Source organism: Oncorhynchus masou, chromosome 17 (genome assembly GCF_036934945.1).
Source record: "Oncorhynchus masou masou isolate Uvic2021 chromosome 17, UVic_Omas_1.1, whole genome shotgun sequence".
In the NCBI taxonomy this organism is placed as follows: Eukaryota; Metazoa; Chordata; class Actinopteri; order Salmoniformes; family Salmonidae; genus Oncorhynchus; species Oncorhynchus masou.
Genome location: NC_088228.1, coordinates 35348552 through 35370069, shown reverse-complemented (window position 1 = coordinate 35370069; position 21518 = coordinate 35348552). Strand labels below are relative to the sequence as shown.

The following is a 21518-nucleotide window of genomic DNA, read 5'->3' as shown; positions in this document are numbered from 1 at the left end:
ACAAAGCTCTGAGTTTTTATTATCATAATGCCCATTGTTCTTCGATATGGCCTAATCCACCTCAACACAAAGTGCATTAGAAAAAGGGTGCAATAGCCCATAGTGTTATGTCCATGCCTTGCAAAAAATCTTGATTTGTGAAAAACTACCCCAAAAAAACGATATTTTAAAACCCACGTTACTCTAAATGAGAGTTAAAGCGTTAATTGTTGTTTGTTATTGCCAGTAGATCTGATTTTCCTTAAAACTCGATCCCGCGTACGCGCGGCCGCGAAGAGGAGCTATCTGGAGTGTGAGATCATATGAGAGTCCAGTCCACGCGTCGAAAAGTAGGTTAGCAGGGTAGACAGAGTGAAAGGCAGTCCGAACGAAAAAGGGGAGGTAGAGTATTTGGGACCTTGCTTGCAAGCTAAACCACCGTGGGAGCATTTTGTAAAAAGTTATCGAAATAGTGCATCGAGACAAACAGGACACAATTCAACTTGAACAGTCGATTTGCTTTGTATTTGATTCACCATTGCAAGACTTTGTCGAACGATAAGGAAACACTCGCGGATTGTTGCCTTGTTTAATATATATATATTTAAAAAATCTAGTTCGTCAGGCTAAATACGTTTTATTTTACGTGCCAGCAAATGCTTGTCTTTCAACAGTTGGACATATATTTTTATTCTGTTACACACCACATGAAGTCCAATTCATTGATCCAGAAACGATAATATTCAACATGAGAGGTACATTTATTATTAGGCTGTCATTCATATTCAAATGGCCATCGTATACCTTACTATGTCACATATACTATTGTTAATAAACATAGTATATATATGTGACATTGCAAAGTATACGATGGTCATTTCAATATGAAACAATGTATAAAACTATTTTAAAATGTAAGTTACTGTAGGCCAAACTGTGTAATTAACAGTGTAACTGCTTTCTTTTCGAAGTGCGTATGATGCTAATCTCATGCTGTTGTGCCTGACTGGTTTATCTGGCTAGTTTTGCCAGGTGCGCCACTGCCGCTGTGAATGGGCGTCCTGGCTGTTAGTGTATAGACTGGAGAGAGTTTTTCTGTCTGACAGAGAACTAGTGAAAATGCTTATATTCATCATAAAATGTTTTGGTTCAATATTTGAACAATGTTGCATTTAATTCCGGATTGAGACCATATGGTTGTAGCCTATGTGTTTTGTTTTAAAAGCCTATGATTTGACTTTTTGCATTAATGTCATAATAATCAGGTTGATTCCACCTGGGACTCTGTCTGTAAAATGTGCCTGGGGATCCATATTGGGTGATGCAACGAGTCGATAGGAGGTGCACACTGGTAAAAATGTGCACTACAGGTTCTAAAATAGGCTACACGTGATCAAAACATTATTCAATTGGAATAGCAGGACTAAAATTAGTTGGCTATAAATCAAACAATTACATTTGTAAATCATACTGGCATATTTATGGCATTTTATTTTAATATCTTTGCCAGAATATTAGCCATCCTGAGCACAAACGGTGCTATAAATCCATGTTAATGAATCCAGAATTGCACTGAGTGTTCAAAACCTTAGGCACACCTGCACTTTCCATGACAGACTGACCAGATGAAGCTATGATATCTCCTGTTAAATCCACTTCAATCAGTGTAGATGAAGGGGAGGAGACAGGTTAAAGAAGGATTTTTAAGCCTTGAGACAATTGAGACATGGATTGTGTATTTGTGCCATTCAGAGGGTGAATGGGCAAGACAATAATTAAGTGCCTTTCTATGTGCCAAGCGCACTGGTTTGAGTGTGTCAAGAACTGCAACACTGCTGGGTTTTTCACGTTCAACAGTTTTCTGTGTGTGTCAAGAATGGTCCACCACCCAAAGGACATCCAGCCAACTTGACAAAACTGTGGGAAGCAGTGGAGTCAACATGGGCCAGCATCCCTGTGGAACACTTTCGACACCTTGTAGTCCATGACCCGACGAATTAAGGCTGTTCTGAGGGCAAAAGTGGGTGCAAATCAATATTAGGAAGTGTTCCTAATATTGTGTACACTCAGTGTGTAATATTGTTCATGTGTGGTGTTCAGTGGGTTAATTAATCTAAAATGAATTGATTTCGGCATGTTGTTGTGATGGTGGTGCCAGCATGGCCGACTGTGTGGAGGGAGAGAATGTTGGCTGTTCCACTGACCTAATTGGTCGCGTTCCCCTGCTTATGTGTTGCTTGCATCAATCAATGGTTCTGGTTGCGTGCCACGTAATGATGATGTGGTTTAGGGATGGGCACGGTTATTCAAATATCCGAACTGACGTTAGTATTCGAATATATATGCGACATTGCTACACAGAAGGATATACCATGACATTAGAAAATATTAATTTAATAAAACAAACGTTTGAATGTCGGTTTTTGACGTGCGTCGCCCGAAAAGACCGTACATGTCACGCGTGTAGCCTGTTGTTGGCACTACAGTCAGATGTTCCATGTGTAGCAACGTGAAGTAAGATATCTTTATTCAATGAAAAATGGAATTCAAATTACATAATTCAATTAGCTAAATGAGAAGGTGTAGGCTACAATGAGCAAACGACAGGTAGGCTATCATCTAGCCATCTTGGCAAGCTATCATCTAGCCATCTTAGCTAGCTTCTTTACATCGATTTGATGCAGTAAAGACAGGCACTACCAGATGGGATGATAACCTATAGCATTTACAAATTTGTCTATCTAACTAGCGCCAGTCAGTGATGACTTTTTGTCTCTCTTCCTCCTATGTCACACACCACCGGCCCATACCCGCTCTGCTGTAGAGCGCACTCTTTCTCCTGAGTCGCACAGGTTGCGCAGCAAGTTTAAACAAAGTTTAAAAATAAATCAATACAAGTATGATCATGCAGATATCTGGAAAAATGTTATGATATTACTTGAATTGTGAAATTATGTAAAATAATCATCCCTAATGTGGTTAGCTGATACTAAAAATACATATCTAGGTGTTGTAAGATCTGACATGTCAGAAACGGGCAAAGGAACATGTCGACGTGACACAACATTTGGTTGACGTATTCAACGTCTGAGCAGGAGAACGTGACCTATGTCACCGAGCGAATACGGCATTCAGGAGGGCGGGGGCGAGAGAGAGGAGGGAGTGGCTTAGACAGAGGGAAGGATCAGCAAAGGACGAAAACGGTTGGTTGCAAGAGCCTTGCCTGGGGCATCTCGAATGCAGCGAAGTTGAACTCAGGCAGCAGGCTATAGATACATTTTCTTTAGCTCCTGGAATGGATGTAGTAGTTGATATGGTTGACAAAATCAACGAACAGAAAGATGATGATAAAAAGGTTCATACTTACTGCAATGCTACTGCTACTTTTGTTGCTGCCTATCTTCTCATGATGTTGCCTCTAAAATTGCAACGTTACTGCAATCAAAAGGCATACAAGGCTTGTTACAATTACAAGATAGACTAGCCTACTGTCTGTTGTTGTCGTCACAATAATGTAACAATACATTGTAAGACTGATAAACATATTGCTATTGTAGCGTATAAAGCATATATATATATTTATATTGTTGAATTACAGTATTTAGTGTTTGTTTGGAATGAGGGTTTTTGGCACAGAGGCTACTCTGTTCCTAATCTGCTTGGGGAGGGAGGGAGATTGTTTTGGCCTGTGGTTCTACATCTGGTAGGATATCGAAATGTATACGCTAACTCTTTGACACGTCTTTAAAAGCTATCACTAACACATGGATTTCACACCTCAGAATACGCATATATATATATATATATATAGTTATATTTGCATTCCATGTCAAGACAATGAAATGCAAATACTTATTTCACAGCCAAAGTGGAAATAAGCGTTTGTTTTGTAAGTGGGAGGGTAGAGCCATTTGAGTACAAAGACATACTCACTGTACTTTATTATTATTATCATCATCATCATGGTGATCTCGCTTCACCAGATTGCCCGTAAGCAACTCTGTGAGCTACAAAGCGAAACGTTCATAATGGGAAAATGACCTCAGTTGGGAAATGAACTTTTACACTATGTCCTTCACCTTGTCGGAAACAACAGACAACAATCAGACAACAATCACCTAAGGTGACTAGAGGGGCCTTGTATGTGGCAACAACTGCCGATATGTGCCATGTTATGTCAGCCTAGAAAAAGTGGTTGGAGTCCTGTTCCAGAAGGCTGGTTGGGTAAAGGGCATCCAATACATCTGAGTTTACTGGCCCACTGACAGCTTGACACACTGACTAACTGACACAATAAAATGACCCCCACATGTTCCATGTTAGATTCCAAGAAAGGAGAAGGGTTAGAGACCAGAGCCATAAAGCTATTGAACTAGCCTCTAGTAGAGAACACAGTTACGTGCTTAGGCTGTGACTGATAAACAGACAGAGGTAGCTAGTTTTATTCCCTTTTTAGTACGACAAAACCTATTTCCCCTCAAGAGACTGAAAAGTTTTGTCATGGGTCCTCAGATCCTCAAAAGGTTCTACAGCTGCACTGGTTGTATCACTGCCTGGTATGTCAACTGCTCGGCCTCTGACCACAAGGCACTACAGAGGGTTGTGCGAACGGCCCAGTACATCACTGGGGCCAAGCTTCCTGCCATCCAGGACCTACACCAGGCATGTCAGAGGAAAGCGCTAAAAATTGTCAAAGACTCCAGCCGCCCTAGTCATAGACTGTTCTCTCTGCTAACGCACGGCAAGCAGCACCAAGTCTAGGTCCAAATAGCTTCTGAACAGCTTCTGCTTCTACCCCTAAGCCATAAGACTGGAGTCTTAAAAAACTGTAGACCTCTACAAGTCTGGTTCATCCTTGGGAGCAATTTCCAAATGCCTGAAGGTACCACGTTCATCTGTACAAACAATAGTACGCAACTATAAACACCATGGGACCACGCAGCCATCATACCGCTCAGGAAGGAGGCACATTCTGTCTCCTAGAGATGAACGAACTTTGGTGTGAAAAGTGCAAATCAATCCCAGAACAAGAGCAAAGGACATTGTGAAGATGCTGGAGGAAACAGGTACAAAAGTATCTATATCAACAGTAAAACAAGTCATATATCAACATAACCTGAAAGGCCGCTCAGCAAGGAAGAAGCCACTGCTCTAAAACCTCCATAATAAAATCCAGACTACGGTTTGCAACTGCACATGGGGACAAAGATTGTACTTTTTGGAGAAATGTCCTCTGGTCTGATGAAACAGAAATAGAATTGCTTGGCCATAATGACCATTGTTATGTTTGGAGGAAAAGGGGGAGGCTTGTAAGCCGAAGAACACCATCCCAACTGTGAAGCATGGGGGTGGCAGCATCATGTTGTGGGGGTGCTTTGCTGCAGGAGGGACTGGTGCACTTCACAAAATAGATGGCGTCATGAGGAATGAAAATTATGTGCATATATTGAAGCAAAATGGTCTTAAGGACAACAAAGTCAAGGTATTGGAGTGGCCATCACAAAGCCCAGACCTCAATCCTATAGAAAATTTGTGGGCAGAACTGAAAAAGCGTGTGCGAGCAAGGAGGCCTACAAACCTGACTCGGTTACACCAGCTCTGTCAGGAGGAAAGGGCCAAAATTCACCCAACTTATTGTGTGAAGCTTGTGGAAGGCTACCTGAAACATTTGACCCAACAATTTAAAGGCAATGGTACCGAATACTAAATGAGTGTATGTAAACTTCTGACCCACTGGGAATGTGATGAAAGAAATAAAAGCTGAAATAAATAATTCTCTCTACTATTATTATGACATTTCACATTCCTAAAATAAAGTGTTAATCCGAACTGACCTAGACAGGGAATTTGTACTACGATTAAATGTCAGGAATTGTGAAAAACTGAGTTTAAATGTATTTGGCTAAGGTGTATGTAGACTTCCGACTTCAACTGTACATATTACCTCAACTAACCGGTGCCCCCGCACATTGACTCTGTACCGGCCCCCCTTGTATACATTGTTATTTTTTACTACTGCTCTTTAATTGCTTGTTACTTTTATCTCTTATTCTATCCGTATTTTTTTGAAACTGCACTGTTGGTTAGGGGCTCACTATAAGGTCTACTACACCTGTTCTATTCGGCGCATCTGACTAATACAATTTGATTTGATTGTTTGCGAGATACCTGGTTTGGGTGCCTTTCTTTGTTATGTAACTAGTTCAGTTACATTTTACTATGTTGTGGTTGCTCTCCAGGAGGATAGGTCAGAGGTTAAAGGGGATTGGAGGGATTGGTGTGGAAGCCCAGGTCAGGAGTCAACTGCAGAACTGAATGATGATGTCACGAAATGGGGGTCTGTGCATAGCAAATTTGTGGGTGTTAAAATCTCGGTGTTAAGGTAAATAAAAAAAAGTATTGTGAGTTACATCTGAGTGTTGATTCTAGTGGGGTTAACACCAGTGGGATTTAAATTGACGCCACCTGCGGTGAATAAATCAAGTGTTAATCAGTTGGTGGTGTTACTCGACTGAAAAAGACATGGGAGGGGCCTAATTATCGTGTTTCCCAGGATGTTTTGTTGCAGGTTGCTTTTTAGGATAGTTTGTTTTAATATCTATGATTCTGCATGCACATTGGTGGATTAATTGATTTTATACTACACAAAGATAAATAACATACATTTTTCCTAAACTAATCCAATCAGTAAATTATTGGACTTATTTCACCTGTTATTGAGATGGTTCTGCCAGTTTAGATGGTTTAGGTAGTCTCATTTATTGATCTTCCCTACCTTGGCAGTCATTCTAACTTCAGATTGCGGGTGATTAAAAGTTCCAATTGTTGGATATCCTAACTCTGGCTGGATTCCAACAGGAACTATATAACACTTTGCAAGCCAGCATTATATGACTTGTTGATATGACCTGCAAACCAGGAGGTTTTGACCAGTGTGTTAGGGTAATACTAGGCTGTCGAAATGTGTTATTGTAAAAAACAATGTTAAAAAACTAAAGTGTTCTATTGTCATAAATAATTAAATATTTATATTATCTTAGTCACTCAATTGGTAAAGGCTACAGAACTTAAAGTCATTGAATGCAACAACCATGTCTCTGTCACTAGCAAACAGTCATGGATGGTACTGGTACCTCTCAAATTCACTCAAAAGACACCCTGGGAAATAAATATGAAAATAAGGCACCCTACAGTGTTAAAACAACACCCAGAAAACAGTGTTAATGTAACACCACAGGTGTTAATTCCCTAACACTGAGAAAGTGTAATGGCATCAGCTCTAATAAAAAGTCAGTTTAAGTTGGAATTTGCAACACCCATGGCATTAGGGACCCAACACTCTTGGTGTGTTAGTTTATCAAGACTGGGTCACATATAATTACTAAAAGTGTTCAATTTAACACTGGGAGTTAAAATTCCGATCACACATTTGCTGTGTGTTATTCTGGCCGCTGCCTTCCCTCAAGCTGGGGACAAGAATATCAATACTTGAAGCAGAAGCTCCATGTCAGCGAGAGTAGTCAGATAGCAGACATGGTACTGCTGGACCTAGGGCTGTGGCGGTCATGGAATTTAGGATGACAGTTATTGGTTAGCCAAATGATGCGGTCACCTTAATAACCGTTCAAGTAGCAAAGTTAGTTTAATTTTGTACTTAAAGAAGTACATTTTCTCCTCTTTTCCTCTCCTGACTGCATGTGCTGCTGCAGGGGGCGTTCCTAGGCAGCCATAGCCTCGTTTGCTATAATACTTTTCTTGTTTCATTAAGGAGCAACAAAGTTTAATGACGTTGTAGAGTCCATGTTACAACAGAAACGGACTCAACCGCACGGATGCCCGGCCATCCTGTCTTCTTCAGTCAGCTGTTCTTACCAAACACAAAAAAAAACGTACGACTGTTAATATATTTTCATGACGATCTTCATCCATAATTGTCCGCTACACAGAGAAAGTGTGTCAGTGGGACAGAATAGTTTGGCAGGCAACCGCGCCTAAGTGATATCCCATACAACCAACCCCAGACAGGCCCTGCCCGCTCCTCAGCCAATGGGAGCTGTAGCGACAGAGTAGGCAGGGCGGTTGCGTTGCTAGAGTGACCTCCCTGAATGAGTGTGTTCGCGGAATGCTTGCAGATGAGAGTTATATAATCGAGAGGAAAGGGAGGGGGAGCGAGCAGGGGTTTGGAGAGAAAAGAGAGTGGGGGGGGGGGGAGAAGGAGCCACTTTTTTCCATTGCATGCCTGCAGCTGCCTCAGTCGCTCTGTGTATTTGAGTTATTACTTAGAGAGGACAGCAGAATTTCCCAGTTTAAAAAACACATTTAAATGGACATTTTCCTACATGCGATGCCACAATAATAATGCATTCAATTACAGTGTAAAGTGATTTTCCTTATGTCTGCCTCTTGGAAGACTAAAGAGCCCAAGCTTTATGAATAACACACATTTGTTCTCTCTTTATATAAAATAGACTGACAGATTGAGTAATGTCAGCATGTCACATTCATAAGTTAGTTGTTTTTGTCTCTGTTTAGTTCTGTGGTTGTGGTGAACTAATACAGCTGACCGGCTCAGTCTTTAAAAGGAAACATGTTTTTCTTCTTCACGTACTGCCCTCCATTTTAGCCTCTCATATCATATGGGCCCCGTGTATGTGAAGGGAGAGAGTGGGAGAGTGTGTTTGAGGGGACTGAGGTTTCTGACACATGACTCTGTCTATTTCTGTCTCTTTCACTTCACTGGGTCCACAGTCAGAGAGACAACTTTAGAGACACTCAGCCAAGTTCAGGTGCAAAACATTTCAGTCAAATCATCCGCCCGCTCCTTTTATTGCACTGTTTACTTTGATCCAGCAAAGAGAATAGTACAACTCCAATTTGTCTGGGGTGCAACTGTATTTGTATGAAATGTGGCACATACAGGTAACTGCCAAAATAAAGGAAACAGTGAGTCCAGTTACATGCACACAATAATACGATTATTGCATATAGTCAGATTAATATAATAGTTCAATTAAAACGTTTACATGCTTTGCAAGAAGAAGGATTTCTCTAATAATCCTGTTTACATGGACACATCTGAAATCAGGCTACCCGATAAATGCAGAAAATCGGCAATGAAAATAAAGGTTCTACTACAGCGACCATGTTATTTTTGGGAAGCGTATTTGATTCTGAGCTGGGACATGTACAGTTTGTCTGTGAAAACGCCCTTTAAGACGCATACGTTCAGTTCCGAACTCAGTCCATTCACGATAATGAGGGAGGCTCGCTTGGCTGGTGCTGGCACGTACGCAGATCAAATCCACCGCTGGAATGCCGGTTTAAGGCGTTTACATGTCCTAATAATTCAAAAGATTGTTCAGGAAACCAGGTGTTTTAATTGGTGTATGCTTACTTCGATTTTGACCTTAAGCAGATTTAAGATAAGCAATTACTGTGCTTGTTAACTTATTTTTTCACCTTTATTTTACCAGGTAGGCTAGTTGAGAACAAGTTCTCATTTACAACTGCGACATGGCCAATATAAAGCAAAGCAGTGCGACACAAACAACAACACAAAGTTACACATGGAATAAACAATGGAATTGAATACAGTCTATAATACAATAGAAAAAGTATATATACAGTGTGTGCAAATGAGGTAGGATAAGGGAGGTAAGGCAATAAATAAGAGCGTCTGCTAAATGACTTAAATGTAAATGTAATAAATAGGCCATAGTGGCAAAATAATTACAATATAGCAATTAAACACTGGAGTGATAGATGTGCAGAAGATGAATGTGCAAGTAGAGATACTGGGGTCCAAAGGAGCTAAATAAATTAATAGCAGTATGGGGATGAGGTAGTTGGATGGGCTATTTACAGATGGGCTATGTGCAGTGATCTGTGATCTGCTCTGACAGCTGGTGCTTAAAGTTAGTGAGGGAGATATGGGTCTCTAGCTTCAGTTATTTTTGCAGTTCGTTCCAGTCATTGGCAGCAGAGAACGGGAAGGAAAGGCGGCCAAAGCAGTAATTGGCTTTGGGGGTGACTGCTGGAGCACGTGCTATGGGTGGCTGCTGCTATGGTGACCAGTGAGCTGAGATAAGGCGGGGCTTTACCTAGCAATGACTTATAGATGACCAGGAGCCAGTGGGTTTGGCGACGAATGAGAAGCGAGGTTAAACTTACTCCGTAACACCAACAATAAATGTCTTAATATGGCGTTGGGCCACCACAAGCAGCTAGAACAGCTTCAATGCGCCTTGGCATAGATTCTACAAGTTTCTGAAACTCTATTGGAGGAACGCAACACCATTTCCCCATGAGAATTGTGATAATTTTGTGTTTTGTTGATAGTGGTAGAAAACGCTGTCTCAGGCACCCCTTGGGTTCATATATGGTGATTGAGACACACATATACCCTTTAAACCACCTATGCCCCTTTAAAACCCCTCTTTCAAAGTCACTGAGATCTCTTCTTCTAGCCATGGTAGCCAAAATAACGGGCAACTCTGCATTTTTATTCATGACCCTTAGCATGAAGAGATGTTAATTTCTATATTAACTCAGGAACCACACCTGCATGGAAACACCTTTCAATATACTTTGTATTCCCCATTTACTCTCGTGTTTCCTTTATTTTGGCAGTTACCTACAGTAGATGCACCATGATTTCAAGTCAATATTTTCCCATTTGAATGCCTTTGTCTGCTGTTGCTACACTGAGAGCATGCAAGGCAGAGCCAAACTGACAGCCTGCCTTACACTTTCACCAACTCTTCCTTCACACTGTGCTAACCATAGCCACATGCCAGGTGGAAACCTGTTAACCGGTTGCAAACGCCAATATTCCTCTGACTCGAAGCCAATGCTAGTCTTGCAGAGTGTCTATAATGTATGTGTGAACGTTTGCAACACCTTATGCAATCACATCTGGTTTTGATACAAACTCTTCTTGGCCGTGCCCCAAGAGAGATTGGCCTCAGCGGGGGTGTTATTCAATAGTGAGAGGAGTGTGTGTGTAGGCTGTATCAGTCGAATTTCCTGTCCTTATTTTGAGATCTACTAGCTGTAGACTTGTCAGGAAATTATTATTTTTCTGCATTCTCATTAGGTTTTGATACAGGTTTGATAACTCACTTTTTTCAATATGTACTCTCTCTCTCTCTCTCTCTCTCTCTCTGTGTGTCTCTGCAGCTCAAATAGAAGTAATACCCTGCAAGATCTGTGGGGACAAGTCCTCAGGAATCCACTATGGAGTTATTACCTGTGAAGGCTGCAAGGTGAGCTAGTACTAGAGTATTTCCACTTCACCATGTCACAAAATAGGTAATGGGAGACTGACTGTCTTAACAATGTAAAACCAAGACAAGCTACAATATAAAATATCCTTTGTTGTCATCAGTGATGTAATACATCCATGCTATAACATCTAGGTTTACGATGCTGGAATTATATACATTATGTAATCATTTGACTCATTCCATTGTGTTTCTTTGTGTAGGGGTTCTTCCGCCGCAGCCAGCAGAACAATGCCATGTACTCTTGTTCCCGCCAGAGGAACTGTCTTATTGACCGAACCAGCCGCAACCGCTGCCAACATTGCAGACTGCAGAAGTGTCTGGTGTTAGGCATGAGCCGGGACGGTGAGTCTCTCTAACTCACACACACACACGTGCAAGTATTCTAACCCAGAGGATAACTCATGACAGCATTATACAACAGTTATTTCCAATCCACACAGACATGAACTTATATTCTTCCCCATCGCTTGTCTCCGTCCAGCGGTGAAGTTTGGCCGTATGTCTAAGAAGCAGCGCGACAGCCTGTACGCTGAGGTCCAGAAGCACCAGAAGAACCAGGAGTGTCTGAACCAGGGTCTGCCACTGTCCAGGGAAGACGTGGCTGGGGGAGAAAGCAAGGGGGACAGGCACGGGGAGCTCAGTCGCTCCTACAGCAGCGGGGGATCCAGCTCCACCCTGAGTGACCTGGATGACATCGCAGCGCTCCCCAAACTGTTTGACCTCCCCTTGACCCCACAGGAGGCCCACGAGTACTGCAGCCTGGACCTGCAAGAAGACCACGGCGGAAGCACTGGGAACACCTCCAATTCTTCATCACCATCATCATCCTCGCCCATTTCATCCAATCAGAATTCTCCCCAGCAAAATCTACTGGATGTCACCGACGCCAATGGGATCAAACACGAGTACCAGATGTTGTCGCACACACACGTGCTCCTGGCACACACGCACGCCACACTGCTAGAGACACTGCCTGATGACTGCACTCTTATGGATATAGGTAAGAAATCTATTACTATTGCTATAACTAACATAACCAACAAAGTTTCCCAGTATCAAGTAAACATGTTGTCTGTAGTGGTCTTGTATTCATAAATGTGCCTGTGTTGTTTCAGAGCGTATCACCCAGAGTGTGGTCAAGTCCCACTTGGAGACGAGTCAGTACAGCTCTGACGAACTGAAGAGGCTGACATACAATCGGATGCAGTACTCACCTGAGGAGACTCGCAACTTCCAGTGCGAGGTGAATACACACACTCACACACATTGCACTCACCATCACAATACATAGTATAATATTGCATTATCGTCGTATTAAATTATTATTTCTCTCTTTCTCGCAGTCTGCAGAGTCTGTGTGGCAGCAATGTGCCCACCACATCACCAATTCCATCCAATACGTGGTGGAGTTTGCCAAACGCATTACAGGCTTCATGGACCTGTGTCAGAATGACCAGATCATTCTGCTCAAAGCAGGTCAGTACCTATATACACTGCTCAAAAAAATAAAGGGAACACTAAAATAACACATCCTAGATCTGAATTAATGAAATATTCTTATTAAATACGTTTTTCTTTACATAGTTGAATGTGCTGACAACAAAATCACACAAAAATGATCAATGGAAATCAAATTTATCAACCCATGGAGGTCTGGATTTGGAGTCACACTCAAAATTAAAGTGGAAAACCACACTACAGGCTGATCCAACTTTGATGTAATGTCCTTAAAACAAGTCAAAATGAGGCTCAGTAGTGTGTGTGGCTTCCACGTGCCTGTATGACCTCCCTACAACGCCTGGGCATGCTCCTGATGAGGTGGCGGATGTTTTCCTGAGGGATCTCCTCCCAGACCTGGACTAAAGCATCCGCCAACTCCTGGACAGTCTGTGGTGCAACGTGGCGTTGGTGGATGGAGCGAGACATGATGTCCCAGATGTGCTCAATTGGATTCAGGTCTGGGGAACGGGTGGGCCAGTCCATAGCATCAATGCCTTCCTCTTGCAGGAACTGCTGACACACTCCAGCCACATGAGGTCTAGCATTGTCTTGCATTAGGAGGAACCCAGGGCCAACCGCACCAGCATATGGTCTCACAAGGGGTCTGAGGATCTCATCTCGGTACCTAATGGCAGTCAGGCTACCTCTGGCGAGCACATGGAGGGCTGTGCGGCCCCCAAAAGAAATGCCACCCCACACCATGACTGACCCACCGCCAAACCGGTCATGTTGTGGATGATGTTGCAGGCAGCAGAACATTCTCCACGGCGTCTCCAGACTTTGTCACGTCTGTCACATGTGCTCAGTGTGAACCTGCTTTCATCTGTGAAGAGCACAGGGCGCCAGTGGCAAATTCGCCAATCTTGGTGCTCTCTGGCAAATGCCAAATGTCCTGCACGGTGTTGGGCTGTAAGCACAACCCCCACCTGTGGACGTCGGGCCCTCATACCACCCTCATGGAGTCTGTTTCTGACCTTTTGAGCAGACACATACACATTTGTGGCCTGCTGGAGGTCATTTTGCAGGGCTCTGGCAGTGCTCCTCCTGCTCCTCCTTGCACAAAGGCGTAGGTAACGGTCCTGCTGCTGGGTTGTTGCCCTCCTACGGCATCCTCCATGTCTCCTGATGTACTGGCCTGTCTCCTGGTAGTGCCTCCATGCTCTGGACACTACGCTGACAGACACAGCAAACCTTCTTGCCACAGCTCGCATTGATGTGTCATCCTGGATGAGCTGCACTACCTGAGCCACTTGTGTGGGTTGTAGACTCTGTCTCATGCTACCACTAGAGTGAAAGCACCGCCAGCATTCAAAAGTGACCAAAACATCAGCCAGGAAGCATAGGAACTGAGAAGTGGTCTGTGGTCACCACCTGCAGAACCACTCCTTTATTGGGGGTGTCTTGCTAATTGCCTATAATTTCCACCTGTTGTCTTTTCCATTTGCACAACAGCATGTGAAATGTATTGTCAATCAGTGTTGCTTCCTAAGTGGACAGTTTGATTTCACAGAAGTGTGATTGACTTGGAGTTACATTGTGTTGTTTAAGTGTTCCCTTTATTTTTTTGAGCAGTGTATATGCAAATTAGACTTGACTGCTCAAATCACTTCAGTTCTTACAGGACATAGACACAATGATACGCAAAACCAGGTGGGCATGTTTATACAGATAATTGTTTCTGTGTGACATGCACACTCTCTCACATATGCAAGCAGCCATTATTTCAAACCGTATACCATAGCACCACGTGAACATTTCTGTAATGTGAGAGAAGAAATGCTTTATCTTGCTAACTTTGGCTCTTGTACTTCTTTTCTCCAACCTTCTTCCTTTTGTGCTCCTTTTATTTGTATTGGTTTGGTTTTTTACAAACCACACATGACTGCTCTGACCATTTAACCATCTCTGGAACCTACATTTCTGTATATAATTTATCATTATATCTGCAACACACAAACACATTTATTTTACAATACTCCATATTATACCATTTGTAAATGTTTGAAACCCCTTTTGACAAATCCATCCTACCCTGCTGATTTTCTAAATGTTCAAATGCCTTACGTCTGCTGTCCTCCAATCTGAAATATTTACTTTTCATTGTGTGTTTTTGCATGTTGGAGCATTTTCTGTCTTCTCTGTCTTCCCCTCCCTCCTCTTCCTCCATCTCTGTGGCTCTCTATGGTTACCATTGCAGGCTGTCTGGAGGTGCTGTTGATTAGGATGTGCAGGGCATTTAACGCCACCACCAACACCATGTTCTTTAATGGCAAATTTGCCTCTGCCCAGCTCTTCAAAGCCCTCGGTAGGTGACTTTATTAATAGGCTACTCTTTCTGCGATACAGTATAATGTATAGGGCTTTCCTAGCCACCGTGCTTCTACATCTGCATTGCTTTCTGTTTGGGGTTTTAGGTTGGGTTTCTGTATAGCACTTTGTGACATCAGCTGATGTAAAAAGGGCTTTATAAATAACATTTGATTGATACTGTTAGCTACTGCAAATTAGCCTGATCAAAGACCAGCCTGACCGCTGCTCTTTATGTAAGCTCGCTCGATTGGGATAGTAGGTGAGGCTCACTCATACAATTCAATGAAAACTCAACATGGTGTCTGGATATCTAATATTGTGATATTTCTCTGCAGGTTGCGATGACCTGGTCAGTGCCGTGTTTGACCTGGCTAAAGGGCTCTCCCGCCTGCAGCTGACCGATGAGGAGATGGCTCTGTTCAGTGCCACTTGCTTGCTGTCCCCAGACCGACCATGGTTAGCCGACAGCCAGAAGGTCCAGAAGCTACAGGCGAAGGTCTACCTGGCTCTGCAACACAGTCTGCACATGAGCGGGGCTGCCGACGAGAAGCTAGACCAGGTCAGGCCTAGCACACTCCACAGCACCATAACATACCCCACAGTCTCTAGTCATGGCCCAGTTGTCATTAGCTGAGATCCACCATATTGGAGTTACTGGTGTAGCATATGTCTCCTCTCCAAGAACTTTATGATACGATCCTCTCCAGAATATCCCAAACAGCTGCATATGCACATTTTATAGGGCCTTATGGGCTGAACTATCTTGTGCTGTAGACATGCTGGCATTCTTTAAATCTAACAAAGACAAACAGTTAACCAGTCTAGTGCTGTAGACCGGATCTATCCCATTTTAGCGTAGCTTAAGTACATACACATTTCATGCATTCTCCAGATTTTTCCCATTCCGTCACACCAAGTCCACAAATATTGATTGTGTTTTCCTGACTGATCCTGGTGTGTCCCCTCTGTAGATGGTATCCAAGCTGCCGATAATGAAGTCCATCTGCAATCTCCACATCGACAAGCTGGAGTTCTTTCGTCTGGTCCACCCCGAGACCGCATACAGCTTCCCACCACTCTACCGAGAAGTGTTCGGGAGTGAGATCTCTCTCCCCGACTCTACAAACAACTCCTAGAGAGAACGATGGAGTGAATGTGTTAGAGAGAAATAAGTATGGAGGTAGGGAAGTGAAAGGAGAGAATGAATAAGTGAGGGATATAAATAGTGACCTCAGAAATAACCAGCTGTTAACGAGACAATCCAGGACTTAAAATACTCAGTCTCCCAGCATCCTGTTGTGTTAGTCCACCACTATCCCAGCAGGCCATACATCTTACACTACAGACTTCACCTTCATGGTCCTTTTGTACCGTAGCACTTTGGACAAACTAATGGGCGATATGCATATTCTACAGTATGCACATAGATCATTTAGCATTAGAACATATTTTTTTCAATGCTCCCCAACCCTGTCATGAATGTACCTCACTGACAAGCACCAATGCACCAGCTAGAGCCCCACACCAAATGTAAATACTAACACCCTGCTTCAGTTTGATTGTTCAATTTAGAATCGTTGTAATTCTTTGGTTCTACTCAACATACCCAGGGTTCATTCATTTTTAGTCCCACAGACAGTTCTTGGCGGTACCATATACAATTGAAGTTGGAAGTTTATATACACTTAGGTTGGAGTCATTAAAACTTGTTTTTCAACCACTCCACAAAATACTTGAAAACAAACTATAGTTTTAGCAAGTGGGTTAGGACATCTACTTTGTGCATGACACAAGTAATTTTTCCAACAATTATTTACAGACAGATTATTTCACTTATAATTCACTGTATCACAATTCCAGTGGGTCAGAAGTTTACATACACGAAGTTGACTGTGCCTTTAAGAAGCTTGGAAAATTCCAGAAAAATGATGTCATGCCTTTATAAGCTTCGGATAGGCTAATTGACATCATTTGAGTCAATTGGAGGTGTATCTGTGGATGTATTTAAAGGCCTACCTTCAAACTCAGTGCCTCTTTGCCTCATACCGTTCAGGAAGGAGACACGGTCTGTCTCCTAGAGATGAACGTACTTTGGTGCGAAAAGTGCAACTCAATCCCAGAACAGCAAAGGACCTTGTGAAGATGCTGGAGGAAACGGGTACAAAAGTGTCTATATCAACAGTAAAATGAGTCCTATATCGACATAACCTGAAAGGCTGCTCAGCAAGGAAGAAGCCACTGCTCCAAGACTGCCATAAAAAAAGACAGACTACGGTTTGTAACTGCACATTGAGACAAAGATTGTACTTTTTGGAGAAATGTCCTCTGGTGTGATGAAGCAAAAATAGAACGGTTTGGCCATAATGACCATCGTTATGTTTGGAGGAAAAAGGGGGAGGCTTGCAAGCCGAAGAACAACATCCCAAACGTGAAGCACTGGGGTGGCAGCATCATGTTATACGGGTGCTTTGCTGCAGGAGGGACTGGTGCACTTCACAAAATAGATGGCGTCATGAGGAATGAAAATTATGTGCATATATTGAAGCAAAATGGTCTTAAGGACAACAAAGTCAAGGTATTGGAGTGGCCATCACAAAGCCCTGACTTCAATCATATAGAAAATGTGTAGGCAGAACTGAAAAAGTGTGTGTGAGCAAGGAGGCCTACAAACCTGACTCAGTTACACCAGCTCTGTCAGGGGGAATGGGCCAAAATTCATCCAACTTATTGTGTGAAGCTTGTGGAAGGCTACTCAAAATGCTTGACCCAAGTTAAACAATTTAAAGGCAATGCTACCAAATACTAATTGAGTGCATGTAAACTTCTCACCCACTGGGAATGTGATGAAAGAAATAAAAGCTGAAATAAATCATTCTCTCAACTATTATTCTGACATTTCACATTCTTAAAATAAAAGTGGTGATCCTAACTGACCTAAGACAGGGAATTTTTACTAGGATTAAATGTCAGGAATTGTGAAAAACTGAGTTTAAATGTATTTGGCTAAGGTGTATATAAACTTCCGACTTCAACTGCATGTAGGCTACATATACAGTACCAGTCAAAAGTTTGGACACACCTATTCATTCAAGGTTTTTTTCTTTATTTGTACTGTTTTCTACATTGTAAAATAATAGTGAAGACATCAAAACTATGGAATAACACATGGAATCCATGTAGTAACCAAAAAGGGGTTAAACAAATCAAAATATATTTTAGATTCTTCAAAGTAGATGACAGCTTTGCACACTCTTGGAATTATCTCAACCAGCTTCATGAGGTAGTCACCTGGAATGCATTTCAACTAGCAGTTGTGCCTTCTTAAAAGTTAATTTGTGGAATTTCTTTCCTTAATGCGTTTGAGCCAATCAGTTGTGTTGTGAGAAGGTTGGGTTGGTATACAGTTTGGTAAAAGACCAAGTCCATATTATGGCAAGAACAGCTCAAATAAGCAAAGAGAAATGACAGTCCATCATTACTTTAAGACATAATGGTCACTCAATATGGAACATTTCAAGAACTTTGAACGTTTCTTCAAGTGCTGTTGCAAAAACCATCAAGCGCTATGATGAAACTGGCTCTCAGGCTACGTGTATCACGCCTTCATGGTGGAATTGCTGCAAAGAAACCACCACTAAAGGACATGAATTAGAAGAGTCTTGCTTGGACCAAGAAACATGAGCAATGGACATTCGACTGGTGAAAATCTGTCCTTTGGTATGATGAGTAGAAATGAGATTTTTTGTTCCAACCATTGTGTCTTTGATGCAGAGTAGGTGAATGGATGATTTCTGCATGTGTGGTTCTCACTGTGAAGCATGGAGGAGGACGTGTGATGGTGTCGGGGTGCTTTGCTGGTGACACTGTCAGTGATTTATTTAGATTTCAAGGCACTCTTAACCAGCATGGTTACCAGAGCATTCTGCAGCGATACGCCATCCCATCTGGGTTGCGCTTAGTGGGACTATCATTTATTTTTCAACAGGACAATTACCCAACACACCTCCAGGCTGGGTAAGGGCTATTTGACCAAAGAGAGTGATGGAGTGCTGCATCAGATGACTTGGCCTCCACAATCACCGACCTCAACTAAATTGAGATGGTTTGGGATAAGTTGGACCGCAGAGTGAAGGAAAAGCAGCCAACAAGTTCAGCATATGTGGGAACTCCTTAAAGATTGTTGGAAAAGCATTCCTCATGAAGCTGATTGAGAGAATGCCAATAGTGTGCAAAGCTGTCATCAAGGCAAAGGGTGGCGACTTTGAAGAATCTAAAATATATTTTGATTTGTTTAACACTTATTTGGTTACTACATGATTCCATATGTGTTATTTCATAGTTTTGATGTCTTCACTATTATTCTACAATGTATGAAATAGTAAAAAATAAAGAACCCTTAAATAAGTAGGTGTCCAAACTTTGGACTGGTACTGTATCTTGTGCAGGTATGTACTCACCAATTTTCACCAAGGGACCAATTTTATGATTCAGTTATTTATCTGTTAAATATAAGAAGATATAAACCGGTATGACATGCCACACTACTTGGTGCTGATCATTGTCTGCCAGTAGGTTAATAACAAACTCACAGAATGGTTACACACACATAGACATAGGCACTTGTTCTGACAGTGTTTGGTGCTGCCCTTTGTAGGCTTTTAAAATGCAATGAGAAACCTCAGTCCCACACCCCCTTCCCTTGTTAATGCCACTTAGAGACAAGAAAATAAATTATCTTTTAATTTATATACAAATTTATAATTGAATATTTTAATTAAGAATGTATATAGATAAATGTGTGTGTGTGTGTGTGTGTGTGTGTGTGTGTGTGTGTGTGTGTGTGTGTGTGTGTGTGTGTGTGTGTGTGTGTGTGTGTATATTTAGAGAGCATGGGGGTGTGAGGGAGAGAGGGAGATGAGCGGAGAGAAAGAGAAAGAAATGGACTTGAGTGATCTCATAAAAAGCACTCTCAGAAAAGTATTTTTTTCCTGGACTGTTTTCCTCTCACTGGTCTCCACGTCAACACCCACCCCCATTACAACCCAATGGGGTTATGTACTGTATGTCATGTGACCAATGGGGAGGAGGCAGAACACTCTGCCTAGTGGATACTCCCGGGGAAGGCAGTCCAATCACACAAAGGCAAAGGTGGAGACACGTTCTTGGGCCAGTATCTGAACTGCACAGACTATGGCCCAACATTGTCAATGACCCAATATTGACGGAAACTTTGGACCCTTGCCTCAGGAGACCGCTGAAATATGTTGAGGAGAAGAGTTTCTCTGTGAGAGTACCTAACCAGTAACAGCCAGCCAATAGGAATAGGCTCCCCTTCACTCATTGCTTTTCTTTGGGCTACAATTAAGTTTGTATGTATCATAAGCTTTCTTTGCTGGTTGGATCAACTGTATTATTTTTGTACATTGATGTTCCTGTGTCCTCCACTCACTGTATGTCAAAGATATTTCCTATCCACTGTCCCACTGGGTGGGCACAAGTCTAATGATGGACTGAGCTACCAGCTACCCCTGAGTTAGGCTTTGATGTTAATTAGGTTTATGATTCAGACAGAGCATCACTTACCCCTTTGAAGAGTATGGACAGACAGCGTATCCTGATTCTAATTCAGTCCTTATTGAACTGTAATGTTCCGGAACAGAATATTGAGAATAAGGTTCTAAGAACTCACTCCAGAAAGGGTTCAGAGTGACTATTTTGAGTGACTCAGGGAGCTAGCTGAGTTCAGTCTGGGTCCTCTCACTAGTGTTTTCTACTAGCCTTGTATTCTTCTCACCTTGCACCTAAGACAAGACCCATAACCTTGATCATTGTGTACGTAAGCTCTATTTTGGTGAATGGTACTCAGTGTCAAATATCTTTTCTCTTTATTCTTGATATTATAACACAATCTGAATTTTAAAGGACAAAATCAAGAAAATACAAATAGAATTAAAAAATTATTTTGTTCTTGTGATTTAATGTTACCGTGGTTGTGATTTTTATTTCTCTGTTGATCTTTGATTTTTTTTTCATGTCATAACTGACTTTACAAGACAAAAAAGTGATCTATTTTTTTAAGAACCTAGGGAAATTAAATTTAAAAAAAATCAATAACATTTCTGTCTTCCCCCCAAAATGTACAAGAGGTATTTTGTTAGTTAAAGAGTAAACGAGTCAGTCAGCTCAATATATATTGTACATTGGGTTACATTACATGTGCTTTAAAGAATGTAATGAAAGTATTTATTTTGAATCAGTGAAGTCTGTCTTTTAAAAATGTCAATTCTTGGTTTATTCACATTAAAAAAATAATACCACTTCCATCATGTAATGAAGTGGCAATAGTATGGCAACAAGTTCACAATGAAAACATTATTTGCCTAGATATCCCTTAAATTTCAGTATAATCATATTATTGTTTTCAGGGTAATACACAATATACTT

The 21518-nt window shown here is 41.8% G+C and overlaps 1 protein-coding gene across 2 annotated transcripts; it reads left to right on the top strand.

Annotated features, from left to right (window-relative positions):
• Window positions 1–289: 289 nt before the first annotated feature.
• On the top strand, window positions 290–21048 carry LOC135558938 (nuclear receptor ROR-beta-like). Of its 2 annotated transcripts, none has more exons than XM_064993172.1 (9): window positions 290–734; window positions 11158–11243; window positions 11465–11606; window positions 11746–12264; window positions 12380–12507; window positions 12608–12740; window positions 14962–15069; window positions 15410–15633; window positions 16046–21048. In XM_064993172.1, the coding sequence occupies exons 1-9, from the start codon at window positions 728–730 to the stop codon at window positions 16208–16210; spliced, it is 1512 nt and encodes a 503-aa protein (XP_064849244.1). In that variant the 5' UTR covers window positions 290–727; the 3' UTR covers window positions 16211–21048. The 2 variants fall into 2 exon arrangements, with proteins under 2 accessions (XP_064849244.1, XP_064849245.1); XM_064993173.1 differs by lacking the exon at window positions 290–734 and adding an exon at window positions 10676–10775.
• The last annotated feature ends 470 nt before the right edge of the window (window positions 21049–21518 follow it).